Source organism: Zootoca vivipara, chromosome 4, assembly GCF_965207765.1.
Source record: "Zootoca vivipara chromosome 4, rZooViv2.hap1.1, whole genome shotgun sequence".
Classification (NCBI taxonomy): Eukaryota; Metazoa; Chordata; class Lepidosauria; order Squamata; family Lacertidae; genus Zootoca; species Zootoca vivipara.
This window is the reverse complement of record NC_142587.1, coordinates 94,926,028-94,942,132: the sequence shown is the minus strand read 5'-3', so window position 1 is coordinate 94,942,132 and position 16,105 is coordinate 94,926,028. Positions and strand designations below refer to the sequence as shown.

Here is a 16,105-nt window from a genome sequence, read left to right as displayed (position 1 = left end):
ATGGGGGAGATAACATGTCCATTTATGCCTTCAGACGTTGGGGTCAACCTGCATGACCAGAGGCCCATGCTATTTAAACTGCTAGTCCATTCCATACCTGGATAACTGGGTGCAGATGTTTACTATTACTTAAATGCATTTATGAAATAACCAAAATGGCACAGCTAACCAAAGGGACGTTGCTTGCAGCAGGCCCCAGCTACATTGCAAGGCACAGTGGCACATGTTTAAAAATCGGAGAGCCTTGAATAAATTAATGGCGGTCTCAATGGCAGGAGAGGCTATGAACCACACTTTTAGGATAAGGGAGTTGTTCTCAAGGAAGACTGCTGTAGACAGTTATCAGCTCACAGGAAAAGAACTGTCCCTTCCCAATTTAATATATATACAGCAGGCACAGAAAAACAATCGGCTCCTGGACTTTCCTCAATGGCGGATGCCAGAAGCCCTTGGCTGTTGCTGAGCCACTGCCCACAGCATCCTGCCAGCCATGTGTTTCCTCCTCGATAGGGGGCTGGGCCTGTGGCCTCGTGAGTTTTGGAAAGTGTGGAAGAGCCATGAACCCCTTAGCAGCTCTGTGGCACCCAGAAAGCCTTCTGTGTATTCGCAGCAGCTCTGACGATCAGTCAGATGGGAAGCCGGTTTGGTGGCTGATTCAATCCAGGGGTGTCTCAATTTCTGCCAGCCAGGAAACATTTCGAAGGCAAAAACCACTCGATTTTAAGGGTGATTTCCCCCCCCCCTTGCACTGCAGTCCCACCTTGATCTTCCGTGTGCCAACCGAGCTTGGAAGGGTCTCAGATCTCCCCCAGGAATCCTACCAATAAAAAAGGGTCTTTTCAACGGCAGCCATCACCGCCTGGCTGGCTTGGGCATGATGTAAACTTTGACAGGCTTGCTGAAAGGGATGGTTCCTTCGATGCCGTTCTCGGCCTGGGGGGGCAGATCCAGACTGTCTCCCCAGGTGGTGCGTGAGAGCCTCGCGGATGTTTTGTTTCGATCCAAACCGTATGCCAGCAGCAGCCGCACTTCGATCTGACAGGGCTCTGGGGGTGTAAAAAGGGAGCGAGTTATAAGAAGCTAAGTAGAGTCCTGCCAGGTTAGACTACCTAGTCCAGCATCCTGCTTTCACCGTGTCCAACAGGTGCTTGAGGAAAGCCTGCAAGCAGGGACTGAGAGCAACAGCGCTCCCCCCTCCTGCGGTTTCTGGCAGCTGATCTCCAGTGCAGGCAGACTTAAGGTCAAAAACAAAAGTTAGGCACCCGTGTCTTAAACTACAGATTGAGTGCAACACGCAGTATGGCAGGGGTGGTGGAACCTGAGGGAGCATCTCCACCCCCATTGTTCAGTTCCACTGAGGTCCAGCGCTAAAGGCCTTCTGGCGGTTACCTCCCTGCAAGTCCTAAATGGCCTCGGTCCAGTATACCTGAAGGAGCGTCTCCAACTCCATCATTCTGCCCGGACACTGAGGTCCAGCACCTTCTGGCGGTTCCCTCGTTGCGAGAAGCCAAGTTGCAGGGAACTAGGCAGAGGGCCTTCTCGGTGGTGGCGCCTGCCCTGTGGAACACCCTCCCAACAGATGTCAAAAAGGAAAACAACTACCAGACTTTTAGAAGACATCTGAAGGCAGCCCTGTTCAGGGAGGCTTTTAATGTTTAATAGATTGTTGTGTTTTATTCTTCTGTTGGAAGCTGCCCAGAGTGGCTGGGGAGACCCGGCCAGATGGGCGGGGTATAAATAATAAATTATTATTATTATTATTATTATTATTATTATTATTATTATTATTATTATTAGAAGCGAGGTTACAGGGAACCAGGCAGAGGGCCTTCTCGATAGGGGCACCCGCCCTGTGGAATGCCCTCCCTTCAGATGTCAAGGAAATAAACAGTTATCTGGCTTTTAGAAGAGTTCTGAGGGCAGCCCTGTTTAGGGTAGTTTTTTTTTTTTAAATGTTTGAAGTTTTATTGTGTTTTTAATATTCTGTTGGGAGCCGCCCAGAGTGGCTGGGGAAACCCAGCCAGATGGGTGGGGTATAAATAAATCAATTATTACTATCATTCTTTACCTCCCATCATCCCTGTTTAGGCCATGCTGTCTGAGGCTGCTGGGAATTGGGAGTTCAATAATATCTGGAAGGCTGTAGCTTCTCCATACATGAAGCACTGTATCACAAACTTTAAATTATCCTAGTCTGGTTTGTTTTTTAACAAGCATTTGTCTATTAACTGTTGAGCCAACAATAGCGAGCTCCTATAGCTTGAACCACGTTGAAATCTTTCTCTAGCACTGAATGCATGGCATTTTCTAGGAGACGGGCGGTTAATTCAACCCATCGTATAACTTGTGCCTTTTCCGGCGACTTGCTGCATTGGTTTCCGCCCGCCGCCAGCAGTAGAAAGAAGCCGCAGAACCCCAAAGGTTCTGGAAGTGCTCAAGCGAAACCTGCACCGTAAAGAACCAAAGATCCACTGGATCCAGCATCCTCCTTACCTGTCCAGGCAGTGTGAGAGAGGTAAACCTGAGTAATTAACCGGTGCCTTCCAGGGGCGGGGTTTCGAAAGTCTGCCGGTTTAGGATGGATGAGCTGCGCCTGCCCATCGGGATATACGACCTGGAAGGGAAGAGTGGGATTTGTCAGTGCCGAGGCACAGGGAGTCAGGAACACGGAAGCCCTATGCAAACGTTACCCGCATTATGTAGGGCATAATCGTGTGCACACTGAAAGGGGGACTACGACACAGTTTTAGCCCAGCCTCCCCAAGGTCAGGTACTCTTCCCTCAGCAATGGATCATGAGCTTCTGTGTGGCTGCCTGGAGTTTTTGCGTTGGGTTTTCTTTGCAGATAACAATGTGCAAAAGAGAGTTGCTGAAGTGAAAAGGACCCCCCCACAGACACACACATCTAGCGATGGGAAAATCTGTCCATTTCCGCTTCTTTCATTTCCTCATTTTCTCTGTCTTAAGTACACTTCTCCACATTTCTACATCAGTTTGCAATTACAGTGGTACCTCGACTTCCGAAGGCGACCCGTTCCGCGGCGCTCTTCGGAAGTCGAAGTGCCCATTTTGCGCATGCGCAAAGCACGATTTTGTGCTTTGTGCTTCGGAAGTCGAAACCTTCAGAAGTCAAGGCACTCGTAAGTCGAGGTACCACTGTATTGTTTTTAAAGTCCTCGTGAAAATTAGTGTTTCGGTGTGCATTTTTGCCCATGAACACATTTCTGTGTGCAATTTTGCCCAAGATACACATTTTTGCAAAGCAGCTTTCTCCGTTATGCTGAATGTGTGCATGTTATTTTTCACTAGCATTTGAATTTCTAAAGCACGTTTTATCCCAGTACACGTTACTTGGCTGCGGAACTGCACTGCAAAATCTGGAGAAATACAAATGTTTTGGTCCTTGTTATTGTTTCAGAAAAAGCGAATTGAACAGGTTTGCCTTTAAATGCAGACAGAAACAGTTTTTTTCTCCCAGCCACACCCGCCTAAAAGCGTGGCGCTGCTCCAGTCTCTACTTCATCATACCCCACGCGCATCCATAGGCCTAAGGCAGCCTTCCCCAATCTGCTGCCATCCAGATGTTTCAGACTACAGTTCCCATCATCCCTGACCAAAGGCCATGATGGCTGGGGCTGATGGGAGTTGGAGTCCCAAACAGCTGGAGGGTGCCAGGTTGATAAAAGCTGGTTCCGACCATTGAGGCGATCCTTAATGGTTTTTATTCCCCGTACCTGAACTTTAACAGTGCCTTGAGGATCCTGCACGTGTTCCAGAGTTGCATCGACATCGAGCGCAACAACTAATCCCGACGTGAAGCGCAAGGGGTTGTCGGATTCTCCTGCTGGCTCAATGATGGTGGCAGTCGCTCGGTGGATCTGCAGAAGGAAGATGCCAAATCACACATACACACCTCCACACCACATACTTCTCAAAATTCCTGTTTATTATCCCACACACACACACACTTTTTTATTTGGGCTTGGAAAAATGTATTCAGCCGTTTGTCAATTTACAGAGGCTGCAACGAAGGAGCTGCACCGTGCACGAGGTTGGCCAAAGCAAAACAGCTACAGGAGCCCAGGACCCTAAAAGATTTCAACTTCTTCAACGGACTCTAGAAATGTAGTACAATGTAGTTCAAATTATCACTATCACCACTTAGTATCCTTAGTACTCTTCACAACTTCAAACCACGTCTTAATATCCTGCTTTGTTTTGCAACTGGGAACCATGGTTTCCCGTTTTGGATGAAGTAGGAAACCATGGTTAGAACCATGAGTGGAAGGGGCAAGCAGAATATAAAATGGAAGAATGGTACAAAGAGGTATGGGGTAGAGCTATTAATAATGAATTAACACGTGCCATTAAGGTAAGACGGGGAATATGTAGGAGAAAATTATTTTGAAGAGATATGGAGGGTGTTTGTAGAATTTGTATTATTAAAACGGAAAGGGATTAAACCACCGTCTTGGTTTAGGTGGTGATTATGGATGATTTAATTATTAATTTGATTTAAAAATGGGGGGAAAGAACCTTCCTAGTTTGATTGCTTAGTTGAGAAGGGAGGAGGAAAGAGGTGCTCTTCACAGGCAACCCACCCCCCCTTTCATATTTTGGATTACATGTATTAGGAATACAGTGGTACCTCGACATCCGAATGACTCGACTTCCGAAGTCGGCAAACCCGGAAGTCTTGTCACCGCGCGCACGTTCTGCACCTGCGCAGAAGCGGCGCGTGCGGTCCGCGCATGCGCAGAACGGGCGCTTCGACAACCGAAGACTTTGACTTACGAAGAGCGCCGCGAAACGGATCGTCTTCGCAAGTCGAGGTACCACTGTACATATGATTATCCATAGTTAAAACAATGCCCACTGCAGCTTACAACATGAAAAGATTTATATAATTACAAACACAACAATAAATAAAACACATCAAAAAGTACATAACCGATGATCATCCCATCACATCCATTATGAATAAATTTCCAAAGTATGCTTATATAGCATTTCATATATATATATAAAAACATGCAAACACCTTTAAGTAGCTTTAAAAGCAGCAGTTCAAAGTCGTTGGTAAGAGTTGGCTGCCTGCCTGGCTGCCAGCCAGATACTCACCTTCTCAGGGAGAGGAAGGCCAAGGAAGCAACTCTGCCGCAACGTTGCCTGCAGAATCTTGACTACTTCGGAAGGCTTTGACGTTACTAGCCTGGGCATCAGGTCCAGGAGTTTGTCCACAAAACTGTCTTGCATATGAGGGAGCTCAGAAATGAAACATCTGTGAAAAAAAGAGATCGTGGGTAAAAGTTTGGAGGCACAGGCAAAGCAGATCCTGATCTACCTTCTGCTCACAGAGGAGCCCCTCCCCCCAAGGAATCCCTAGACTCGTATCTGGGGCAACTTTATAGTCTCACCCACAAGAAAATCCCATATGGTTTGCCTGGGCCTTTCAAAGTAAAAGCTCGGAAAGAGCCCGTGGTGGAAAAGGTTGGCCTTCGATTTTGCTTGCTGCGCAGCTACAGGAAAAAAAGCAACCATGCTTGTTTGGATGAAGACTCCGCAGCTGCCAATAAGGAGCTGAAAAAGAGCTTTTAATTTATTTTTTTAAAGAGGAGCACTGAGTCCTTTTGAGTTCCCACCTGCAGTCTGGTATGATAGAGCCCATGTACAGAGCCGGAGTCCCCGAAACAAGAAAACATACCTCTGAAAAGAGTCCACCTCCTGCAAAAACTTCTCGCACATTCCGAAGAGAGGTTCCACTCTGGAAATGAACAACAACCATTTTATTATTTATATGGCGTCCATCTGAGCGGGTTGCCGCAGCCACTCTGGGCAGCTTTCAACAAAATATTAAAAGCACACAAAAAAAACCCCTCAAACATTAAAAACTTCCCTGTACAGGGCTGCCTCCAGATGTCTTCTAAAAAATCAGAGAGCTGTTTATGAAACTGATGCCCTTTTCAATGTACAATTTTGTGTGTGTTTTGCATTGCAGGAAACGCCCATTACAAAAATGCAGATGTTACGTACCAGAATGAAAGTATACGGGCTGGTTAGCATAATGGCAGAGTTTGAGCTCACAGTGGGGCAGCTAAGGCTGGACCTCAGAACCAAAGTCTAGGGCCCCACAGCCAATGGCTACCCAGAGCAGGAGACAAGAAGGGCAGCAGCAAGCAGGCCCTGGGTCAGAATCTCAGCTGGCACAGGCTGACCAACTGGTCACCACAGCATCCTTAAATTATTGCTGTGTTTATGGTCAGTAGGTGACCATAAGGGACCCAGGTGGCGCTGTGGTTAAACCACTGAGCCTAGGGCTTGCTGATCAGAAGGTCGGCGGTTCGAATCCCTGCGACGGGGTGAGCTCCCGTTGCTTGGTCCCAGCTCCTGCCAACCTAGCAGTTCGAAAGCACGTCAAAAATGCAAGTAGATAAATAGGAACCGCTACAGCGGGAAGGTAAACGGCGTTTCCATGTGCTGCTCTGGTTTGCCAGAAGCGGCTTTGTCATGCTGGCCACATGACCTGGAAGCTATACGCTGGCTCCCTCGGCCAATAATGCGAGATGAGCGCGCAACCCCAGAGTCGGTCACGACTGGACCTAATGGTCAGGGGTCCCTTTACCTTTACCTTTAGGTGGCCTGCCAGGCATGAACATGGTTATGGATGCTCATTTTATTATTCCTGCTTTGAAAAGGTATATTATATTTTTCAGTAAAAAAATGCTGCTTTATGTCCAGATAAACGTGCTTGGCATCAGGGCAGCCAAAAAACTCTGCACATGCTCAGAGTATTTATTTCCAATCCTTTCTTTTAAATCAGAGCTGGCTGAATGGATTGTTTGTTGCTACAACATGTCAGAGATTTAGAAGCAGCTGGAAAACTTGAAATAGAGAGTGCTGCTCAGCTTATGTTCTGCTCACAAACATGCGCACAACATTCGAAAACGGGGCTGTGCCCGCTTTAGTCTGATCCCGTGGCAAGGTTCTTCTAATGTTCTTATGGTGGTGATTGGAAGAAGAAAAATATTAACTGAGGGCTTCACAACTGAAGTAACACACATGGGCATCTAAAGGCCCAACACACAAACACAGCCTGGCCAGGCCACTTAACTCCAGGGTCTAAAATTATCTAGCTGCACCACTGGCAAACTCGTTCAGTGGCTTTTGCAAACCACTATCTCCCAGCCTCAACTCCCCATCTGCAATGTAGGGATAATAAGCAACTCTTACGCCAGGATCTAATCCCAACATCCCTGCTATTCTACCCCACCAGCTGCTCAGTATCCAACGTTTTCTGAACCTTCCACGCCCAACCGCATCATTTGCCTCCAGCTATTTAAATCTTGCAGTTCAAGTCCAGAACATCCCGAAGCTCGGAGATTTCCCTTACCCTCTCGTAGTCCGCACCGTTACTATCAGCTGCAAGGCTTTCGCCTGCAGCCTCATGTGGTGGATGATGACCACTTGCTTGTGTTCAACGCCGCTGTACATGAACTCCATCTTGTACGTTTCTTCCATAATCTAGACAAGGAAGCAGCACTGTTCTCAATTCTGGACAGATTTACCACCGGGGTACTGGCACATACAGATGGGAATCTGCAGAACTAGTTCAAGACAGACTGAGACAAAAATACTAGCATTTCTGTGCTACTATAAGCATTAGATTTTAATTTTTTTATTTTTTTTAAAGGAAGCTCTCAACAGGGCCACTCGCTTTCCTGGAATCTGCAAGCCAATAGCACACAATTAAGTAAAAAACACACACACACGCACACACACACAAGGAGCCTACAAATGGTCAGCGATTTCTGCCTCTGTGAAATGTGTCTTTGTTTTTTCTACCCTGCCTTACTTGTTTTGCAGCGGTTGCTGCCAGGGCGTTCTGCTTCAAGTACAGCGGGGCTGCGACATTCCACAGTTTCTCCTGGAGAGCCTGAAAGAGACGCCCAGGAATTAACTGCAATATGGCCCGTGCAACCCGGGAGTTAAAACCTAAGCTGGACCTTTGGGGCTGGAGGGCAAACAGAGGAAAGGATGCAATTTCGCCTGCCTTCTCAGGACATTGTGAGGGCATCCCCCTGCTGGATCAAGTCAAAAGGCCTTTCAAGGGAGAGCAAGCCGCTTCCACAGGTGCCAGAAGGAAGCTCCCAAGCAAGTGGCATTGAGTGGTACACTGCTCCTGAACATGGAGGCCCTCTCAAGGTATCAGACCTGCTCCCTATCACTGCTTTGCATTATTTATTTTATTTTTGTTTTATTCATTCATTCCCTGCCTATCTGACTGGGTTGCCCCAGCCACTCTGGGCAGCTTCCAACATACATAAAAACACTATAAGACATTAAGCATTTGAACATTAAAAAACTTCCCTATACAGGACCGCCTTCAGATGTTACTTATATCCTTGGCTCAAGAGGTAGGTGTGTGTGTTGCAGAACTCCATACCCTCTAATAATAATGAATGTGATAGGATGTCCCTATTTTCATCGTGGAATGTTGGAGGGTATGTTGGCTGTCTCACACCTAGAAGTCTCCATCCACTTACCAACCATTTCTGCATCGTGTACCCAGTTTACAGCATTGGGGGTTGGGGAGTGCTGAAGGAAGCTAGAATTTTTTCCCCCTGCAAAGCCAGCAACTGCCATAGCTCCAAAGGCTGCCGAGTCAGCTCCTAGCTAATGTGCTGAATTCCAATTCCATTTACCTAATGCATCTTCCGTGATTTCCCGGACTTCCTCTGCTGTCGTTTGGAGGTACAAATTGGCAATTTCACACTGAGCAAAGCAGGGGGGCTCTGCGCTTTGGGAAGGAATTAGCACATGAACACATACATGAGCACATACGCACACTCTCTCTCTCTCTCTGGGTTTGACTGGCTTTGAACTGTTTGCTGTCTGCTTGATTTTTAAGCAGCATGGGCATCACCCCACAACACACTGGGAACGTTCAGGAAAGAGGACCAGATGTTGCTCCAGAGGAAGGCCTACCTTAATAAGAAGCAGCTGGCATCGAAGGTAAGTAGCCGAGAAGTCGGCCACCCCAGCCAAGTCGGACTGGAGCTCTCCAAACCTCTGAAGGTCCCTAGAGCAAAGAGGAAGAGGGTTAAAAACATGCTTAGTTATGTGCTATTGTGAGTTAATGACCTCTGACATCTCTTTTGCTTATACGCTCCCAGGAATAAATGGAGGAGAATAAAAAGCGAGTCAACACAGGCTGCAAGGATGTCACGGGGCAGGGCCAACATTGCAGAATTGTAGAGTTGGGACCCTGAGGGTCATCTAGCCCAACCCCCTTCAATGCAGGAATCTCCACTAGATCCTCCACAACAGATGGCTACCCAACCTCAGCTTAAAAACCTCCAAGGAAGGAGAGTCCACCACCTCTCGTGGGAGACTGTTCCACTGTCGAACATAGTTGTTTTTGCTTACTTCTGAAACCTACCTGTGGGCAACTGGATAATATTGTTTAATTTTAAAAAAAGTATTTAAAATGAGCACCTGCAATTGCCTCTTGAGCTCATTGTGGGTTTTATTGCAGTATGGTTTTACTGTTACAAGCTTGTAATCTTTCTATCTTCGTGCTGTGCCCGGAGAATTTATTTGACGAGGCATCTCATAAACACAACCACCAAATAAATAAGTCTGAAGCAGTCAGGTCTGCATCTGCACTGGGATTGTTTTTAAGAGGCTTCAGTGCTTTTACTGCTTGCTGTTTGCTGCTCGGGGCTCCTTTGCGAGGAGGGGCAGGATATAAATTTAAATAAAATAAATACTAGATACCGCAACCCATGTTGGGGAAACAGAGCCCTCGATGATCCAGCAGAATCGAGGGCTCCCTGCCGCCAAAGTTTCATTGCACTCTCAGACCCTGCGCCAGAGTTAACATTTATGCAATGCAAAGAGGAAGAGCTGTACCAGAGGACTAAGGATGTCTCTGCACAGGTTCACTGTTCAACAGGTGCAATATTTTAAGGAAGCAGTGGAACCCAGAAACTGAAAAGCACACACACAGCATCGCCGAAGGCTCCTCAAATTGGCAAAGGGTCAACGCCACCTCCTAGTTTTTTGGAAACTATTACCGAATTGTGAATTCAAGCAGCTCCTGGGTGCCCTGTGGGTCTAGGTGCTGAAGGTTGAAAACTCTTTCGAGGCTCTGCTGCAGGAACTCCTGGGAAGGGTCTTCCTGGAGGGCGAGGCCAGCGGACACAGGTGAGGAGGCCAGCTTCTTCCCAGGCAACTATGCAAAGAGAGAAAGAGGAGCAAAGTTCAGGAGATCGCGTTCTACTTTGGAATTTTCTGTCTCCCACCTGCACTTTTGCTATCCGTCTTCAGTGACGGCATTTCAGTGACGGCTCCCCAGGAAGCAATCAGAAATGGGGACCACCTTCAAGACATGCCCTTGTTTTTCCGAAAAGACTGCTGCAGACCAAGAGCCAGAAGACCCATGAAAACAAGTGCCTGCGGTAAAATTTGCCCCTTCAAGCGAGCCCTGACATGTGGAAGCTCACCGATAGAAAGCAGATGGCACCCAATCACTGGCAGAAGAATGATGCAGCCCACTGTGCTTCCCAAACGAACCAGGAAAGCAAAAGCCCTCTCTCATCACTGCTCTCCATAAACTAGGTATTCAGCTACATTTTACTCAGACACACTGAAATCAACGGGCCTAACGCAGTCATGCTCGTTTGCTTCAACAGGTCTCCTCTGAGTAAAATGCCACTGTATGACTACAGCCTCCAGTGGTACAGTTCACTCCCCATCTCAGGACTCTACCATCTCACAGCTGTACAGCTGCATCTTACAATTCACCCATGGTGGCGTCGGAGGGGAGCCAGCAGCAAACCACACCGAGCTAGTCGGAGCTAACTCTTGATTAGCAAAAACATGACCTGCCCGGGAGTGTCAGGCCGAATGAGCACAGCAACTCATCTCCGATAGGTCTTTCCCCCAGGAAGCAGGTGGTGAGACTGAAGACCCCCTGCTTCCCCACACAGCTGCAGAAGTCCCTGCCTCTCCAGGGTGGCCAATGCTCTATGAACCCAGAGCAAGGCCTAACCGCGAGCTTAAAGCATGGCTGCTGGTGGGAGTTGTAGTCCTAAACATTTGAAGGACATCAGGTGATGGAAGGTGTATTGTAGCTGTCGATGTTAGGATTCATGCTCTGTGTTTGCAGTCATGAGATTGTTGTCTATCACATGACGGTGTATGTTTTCATTCCACATAGTGGGAAGTGACGGAGACAGGATGTTTTGATGTTACTGTGTTCCGTGATATAGGACTATTATCCTTTGTTCTTTCTCTTTGCTGTCTGATGAGAAAGAGGAAGGAGCTAAGTCAGAATGCTCCGAGTGTATTATATGTAAATAAAGTAGGTTAGCCAAAATGCTGTGCTACTGAGTTTGTTGCGCAAACTGCCAACACTCTGCAAGATCCTAAGCGTGGCAATGCCTCTTGGTGTCAGTCGCTGTGATGTTCAGGCTGGAGAAAGCTTTTGAAACTCCAGAAGGGAGAGAACATACCAGTAGGGCATGTGTCTCTGCCAGGGTCCTACATGTGAGTAGGACGATCCTAACAGTCTGGGCCCGGAGTGGCAGCCTGCTTTGTCTTCCTATGAGCGTTAATTCTCCGAAAGCGGAACAGAAGCAAAACAGGAGACACATTACCACCGCTGACTCCTTACCCTCAAGGGAGGGACGAGGTGAGAGAGACTGTCCCGAAGGTAAGCGTAGTGCCTAAAGGTGTGATCCGAAAACAGCGCCGGCATGGTTGGGCACGATTTGGCAGCGTTGAAAATGAGAACCAGGACCGCAATGTCTGTTCGTGCCGCAGGTTAAGGGAAAAGCAAGATTCCAAAGCGACTGGACATGCAGGGGGGAACTTTGGAGAGAAGCTGGAAAGAGAACGCTCACAGGCAATGAAGCAATGGTTGTGGAGCACGGGGCGGCGAGCGGCAGGGGCCCAGAGCCACCAATCCAGCACCCAGGGATGGAGGCTGCTGCCACTGCCGAGCAACAGCAGGGCGTGGAGGGCGAACGGGCTCCCTCTGTGCAGTCACCCAGCCTCTGCTGCCGACGGGTGGGCGCTCACACGCCGGGTGGGATGCAGAGGCTGAAGGGCACCTTCCGCACTCTGCCCCCGCCCGAGCGCCAGCACCCTTTGCACTTGTTCACCCAGCCCATCAGCTGAGTGGCAGGTGCTCACACGCCAGGTGTCTGCTTCACCGCTCCCCCCCCCGAAGATTCTGCACCCGGGGCCATGGCCCCCCTGGCCTCTCGCATCCTACGCCCCTGGCAAGCAGTGCAAAAATGTCATTGGGGAAAGTCTGTGGCTCAGTGGTAAACCCACCCGAAACCCTGGAGAGCTGCCAGTCAGTGCAGACAATATTGAGCTAGGTGGAGCACTGGTCTAACTCGGTATAAGGCAGCTTCGTACATTCCAGGCGATGCCAAGGGAGTCCCAGGACACGTCTATACTTGAAATTAAAGTGGCTTAACTGTTGAAAGGGTAAGCTGCCCAATTCAGATATAATGAAATATTACTCATACTGAATCTAAGCACAACCGCAAGGTTCCTGATTAGGCGTTTGGCTATGCAATGTTAAATGTTAAGTCTGCTCCATTCCCTTTCTCCTTTGTTTTTGTTTAAATCAAGTCACGAGCCAAGATCTTATACGCTGACCACTAACTATGAACCGTACACTGTAGATATTACTACTATGTTTGTGAAAATACTTGGTCTATTTGTATCATTTATTATTCCTATTACCCTTGTTTATAAAACCCACTCAAAAGTTATTCAAATTCTGATGTCATGGCTAACTATGGTTTGCCATTGTGAGAATGGGCAGTGTCAAATCTTGGACATTCACGCTCCTTCCTTTCTCTGTGAAGACAGCAGACAAGAAGTTTCTGCTTCTTGTTTGCAGCAAACCATACCGTGCCCCGAAATCAAGATCCCAAACTATACTTTAAGATATCAGACCAAAACATAGCACAAACCATAGTTTACAAGCCTATTTTAACCCACGGTTTCCAGTTCTGGTTTGTCAGTCAACTGCCAACCATGGCTCTTTAACAACGGGCTCGGTGGTGTCTGAAGTCAGCCAAGCATCATTCAGAGGGAAGGAGAAGGAGTAGCATTAAAAAAAAGAGGATACAAGCTGGGTCATCCATGTCAGGCTCGGGGGTGTCAAAGAAAGGGTGGGTCCCTAGAAGTTCAGGAACAAGTGGAAGCACCAAAGTAGGATGTCTGCCTCCCAGGAACTTCAAGCACCTATAATACACAGATTCAAAGTGGTGAACATCTAAAAGATACAGAGGTTCCCTTTCACAATAACCCCAATACCAAGATGGTTGTGAATTTTTTTAAAAAATTATTTAGTAGACTTACTAGTCGCTTGTCACCAGAAGGTGCCCAAGTGACTTAAGAGTCACAGACACACACACAAAATATCATAATGGAAGGGAAAAAAAGGGGGATCATGCAATCAATATATTGTCTAACGTAACATTTATGGGGAGGAAACCCAAACACCTGCCATATAAATAATAACAGCATTAACTATACTCAAAGCACAAACTCAATACTCAATAATAACAGCATTAACTATACTCAAAGCACAAACAAGTAAGGAAGTGGGCAAACGCCAGTTGTTTGGGTATCTCAATCAGCTGTGCATTTAAGTGAGTTTTGGGTATAATTCTTTGTGTTTGGATGAGTGAAATTTTGGATAACAAGCAGGACCTGCGTGCATGTGCAGTTTTTCCTAAGTTGCTTTGATTTTCTTTTTGTAAAGAAAAAAGTGGCTAGTAAGTTCAAGGAAATGAATGAATGAATGAATGAATGAATGAATGAATGAATGAATGAATGAATGTGGCCCCCAGAAGGGGCGCTCACTGGCCTTAAGAAGCGGCACTTACTTCCAGATGGAATCCCTATCGGTAGGATACTTGGTGAGGTTTTTCAGGAGCTCCACCAGGGCAAGATGGATTCCTTCTTTCGTCGAGACGTTGGTGCAACACAGCAGCTCGTGGAGAGCCTCCCGGATGTCTCGGGAAGAATCCTAAAAGCAGCACGAAAAGGCTCAGAATATTACAGATGGTCTTGGGGGCACTTTGCTTGCGGGTTCTGCGTGTAACACCCAGAGTGGTGGGCTGCTTTGAGCGAGTATAAGGCAGCATCTTAGGTGCTAAAACACTGGAGAGAGACTGCCTGTCTGGGCAGACAGTACTGAGCCCAGGTGGACCAGAAGCCTGATTTCGGTTTTTTTAAAAAAATTAAAAAATTGTTTATTAAATTTTTATACCGTCCTTCATCCAAGATCTCAGGGCAGTTCACAGAATAAAACACAAGCAGTAATTAAAACCAAAACAAACAATTCCCCCCTCCCAAACACATTTAAAAGGCTGTAAACTATTAACCAGCCAAAGCCTGGTTGAAGAGGAACGTTTTGCCTGGCGCCTAAAGGAGTGTAATGAAGGCACCAGGCGAACCTCCCTGGGGAGAGCATTCCACAAACAGGGAGCTGCCGCAGAAAAGGCCCATTCTTGTATCGCAACCCTCCGGACCTCACACGGAGGAGGCACATGAAGAAGGGCCATAGATGATGAATGCAGAGTCCGGGTTTATATGGGGAGAGGAGGTCCTTAAGTTATTGTGGTCCTGAGCCGTTTCAGGCTTTATAGGTCGAAACCAAGAGTCTGAATTGGGCCCGGAAGCTAATTTGCAGCTTTCTACGTCACTGGGAATCACGCACTTAGAAGTTAGGGTTGGCCGCAATTTGGCAGGACAGCAGAATCAGATGTGAAGATGGGGGGCGGGGAACTAACAAATGAGAAGAGCGATGGGTGAGCACAAGCCCATTGCTCGCTCCCAATTTATTCAACAGTTATGGGAAGGATAGCTGCAGCTCTGTGAACCTATCAGCAAGTGATGGAAAAACACGAACCAGGAGCAACTGAGGAAGAAAAAAACCCACAGCTAGGTAGAGAACAACTCGATCAGTGGACCAAATGAAGCTCTGTGGGTAAGGGAGGGGAAACACTTGCCTCCAAGACCCCAAGGACGGTGTCCAGCTGGTCCTCCCGGAGAGTGATGTTGTTGGAGATCTTCCTCATGGTATGGATCGACTGGAGCCTCACCTCCTCGATCTCGTCGTTGAACATGTCAACCAGGAAATCGAGGCACTTCTCTGCAAATGAGGGCGAGGACTGCGCCAGCATGCAGAGGGCCTCGACCGCGGCAATGCGGACCTCTGAGAAATGCAGAGCGAGAGAAAGACAAGGTCAGAGCAGCCGGTGTGGGCGGCCCCTACGTATTTCTGCTGGGGCTGGGGAGGGAGAAACCAGGTCCTCTTTAAGGAGTCCACACACGCCCCCTTCTAACTGTTTGAGTCATCAAGGAACTTTTTAAGGGGAGATATTGGCGGCAAAGCCATCACGCACCGTACATCTCGTCTTCCAGCCCATGGACAAACGCCCCACAGGCACCCGACTCAATTAGGTTCACAGCTCCGGTGTCTACTTCTTCTTTGGGAGCGTCATCACCCCATTTTCTGCCACTTGAGAACTCCCCAGAGCTGAAAAGCTCTTTGGCTCGTTCGTGGGCTGTGCGTTTCCGCTGCAGATGCAAGAAATGGTTTGCAGAGACAATTTCTTATACCGTGGTACCTCGGTTTTCGAGTGCCTTGGAAGCCGAACGTTTCGGTTTTTGAAACATGCCAGAAATGGTTTGCAGAGACAATTTCTTATACAGTGGTACCTGGGTTTTCAAGTGCCTCGGAAGCCGAACGTTTTGGTTTTTGAACACCGAAAACCCAGAAGTAAATGCTTCTTTTTTCGAACGCACCTCGGAAGTTGAATGGCTTTCGCTGCGTGTTTTTCAATTTTCTCAATTGTACTTGCAGCCAGCTCCTTGTGCCTTGTTGTTGAACATTTTGGAAGGCGAACAGTCTTCCAGAATGAATTATGTTCAACAATAAGGTAAAGGTAAAGGACCCCTGGACGGTTAAGTCCAGTCATAGGCGACTATGGGGTTGCGGCGCTCATCTCGCTTTCAGGTCAAGGGAGCCGGCGTTTGTCCACAGGCAGCTTTCCAGGTCATGTGGACA

General features: G+C 47.7%; 1 protein-coding gene and 1 long non-coding RNA gene across 2 annotated transcripts in view; one reads left to right on the top strand and one right to left on the bottom strand.

The window, feature by feature from the left end:
- Positions 1-97: 97 nt before the first annotated feature.
- Positions 98-16,105, bottom strand: part of INTS4 (integrator complex subunit 4) — a 30,134-nt gene continuing 14,126 nt past the window's right edge. Inside the window, exons 10-23 of the mRNA XM_035115459.3 lie at positions 15,441-15,615; positions 15,045-15,250; positions 13,917-14,059; positions 13,154-13,269; positions 11,678-11,811; positions 10,077-10,234; positions 8,986-9,079; positions 7,853-7,933; positions 7,391-7,521; positions 5,705-5,764; positions 5,122-5,281; positions 3,735-3,878; positions 2,494-2,614; positions 98-1,046 (exon numbers count right to left, since the gene is read on the bottom strand). Coding sequence (XP_034971350.3) covers positions 853-1,046; positions 2,494-2,614; positions 3,735-3,878; positions 5,122-5,281; positions 5,705-5,764; positions 7,391-7,521; positions 7,853-7,933; positions 8,986-9,079; positions 10,077-10,234; positions 11,678-11,811; positions 13,154-13,269; positions 13,917-14,059; positions 15,045-15,250; positions 15,441-15,615 — 1,917 coding nt within the window. The 3' untranslated portion in view covers positions 98-852. The remainder of the gene's footprint in view (positions 1,047-2,493; positions 2,615-3,734; positions 3,879-5,121; positions 5,282-5,704; positions 5,765-7,390; positions 7,522-7,852; positions 7,934-8,985; positions 9,080-10,076; positions 10,235-11,677; positions 11,812-13,153; positions 13,270-13,916; positions 14,060-15,044; positions 15,251-15,440; positions 15,616-16,105) is intronic.
- On the top strand, positions 7,928-9,647 carry LOC148686051 (uncharacterized). Its single transcript, XR_015949737.1, has 3 exons — positions 7,928-8,202; positions 8,912-9,012; positions 9,174-9,647. It is a non-coding gene; the product is annotated as an uncharacterized LOC148686051 (long non-coding RNA).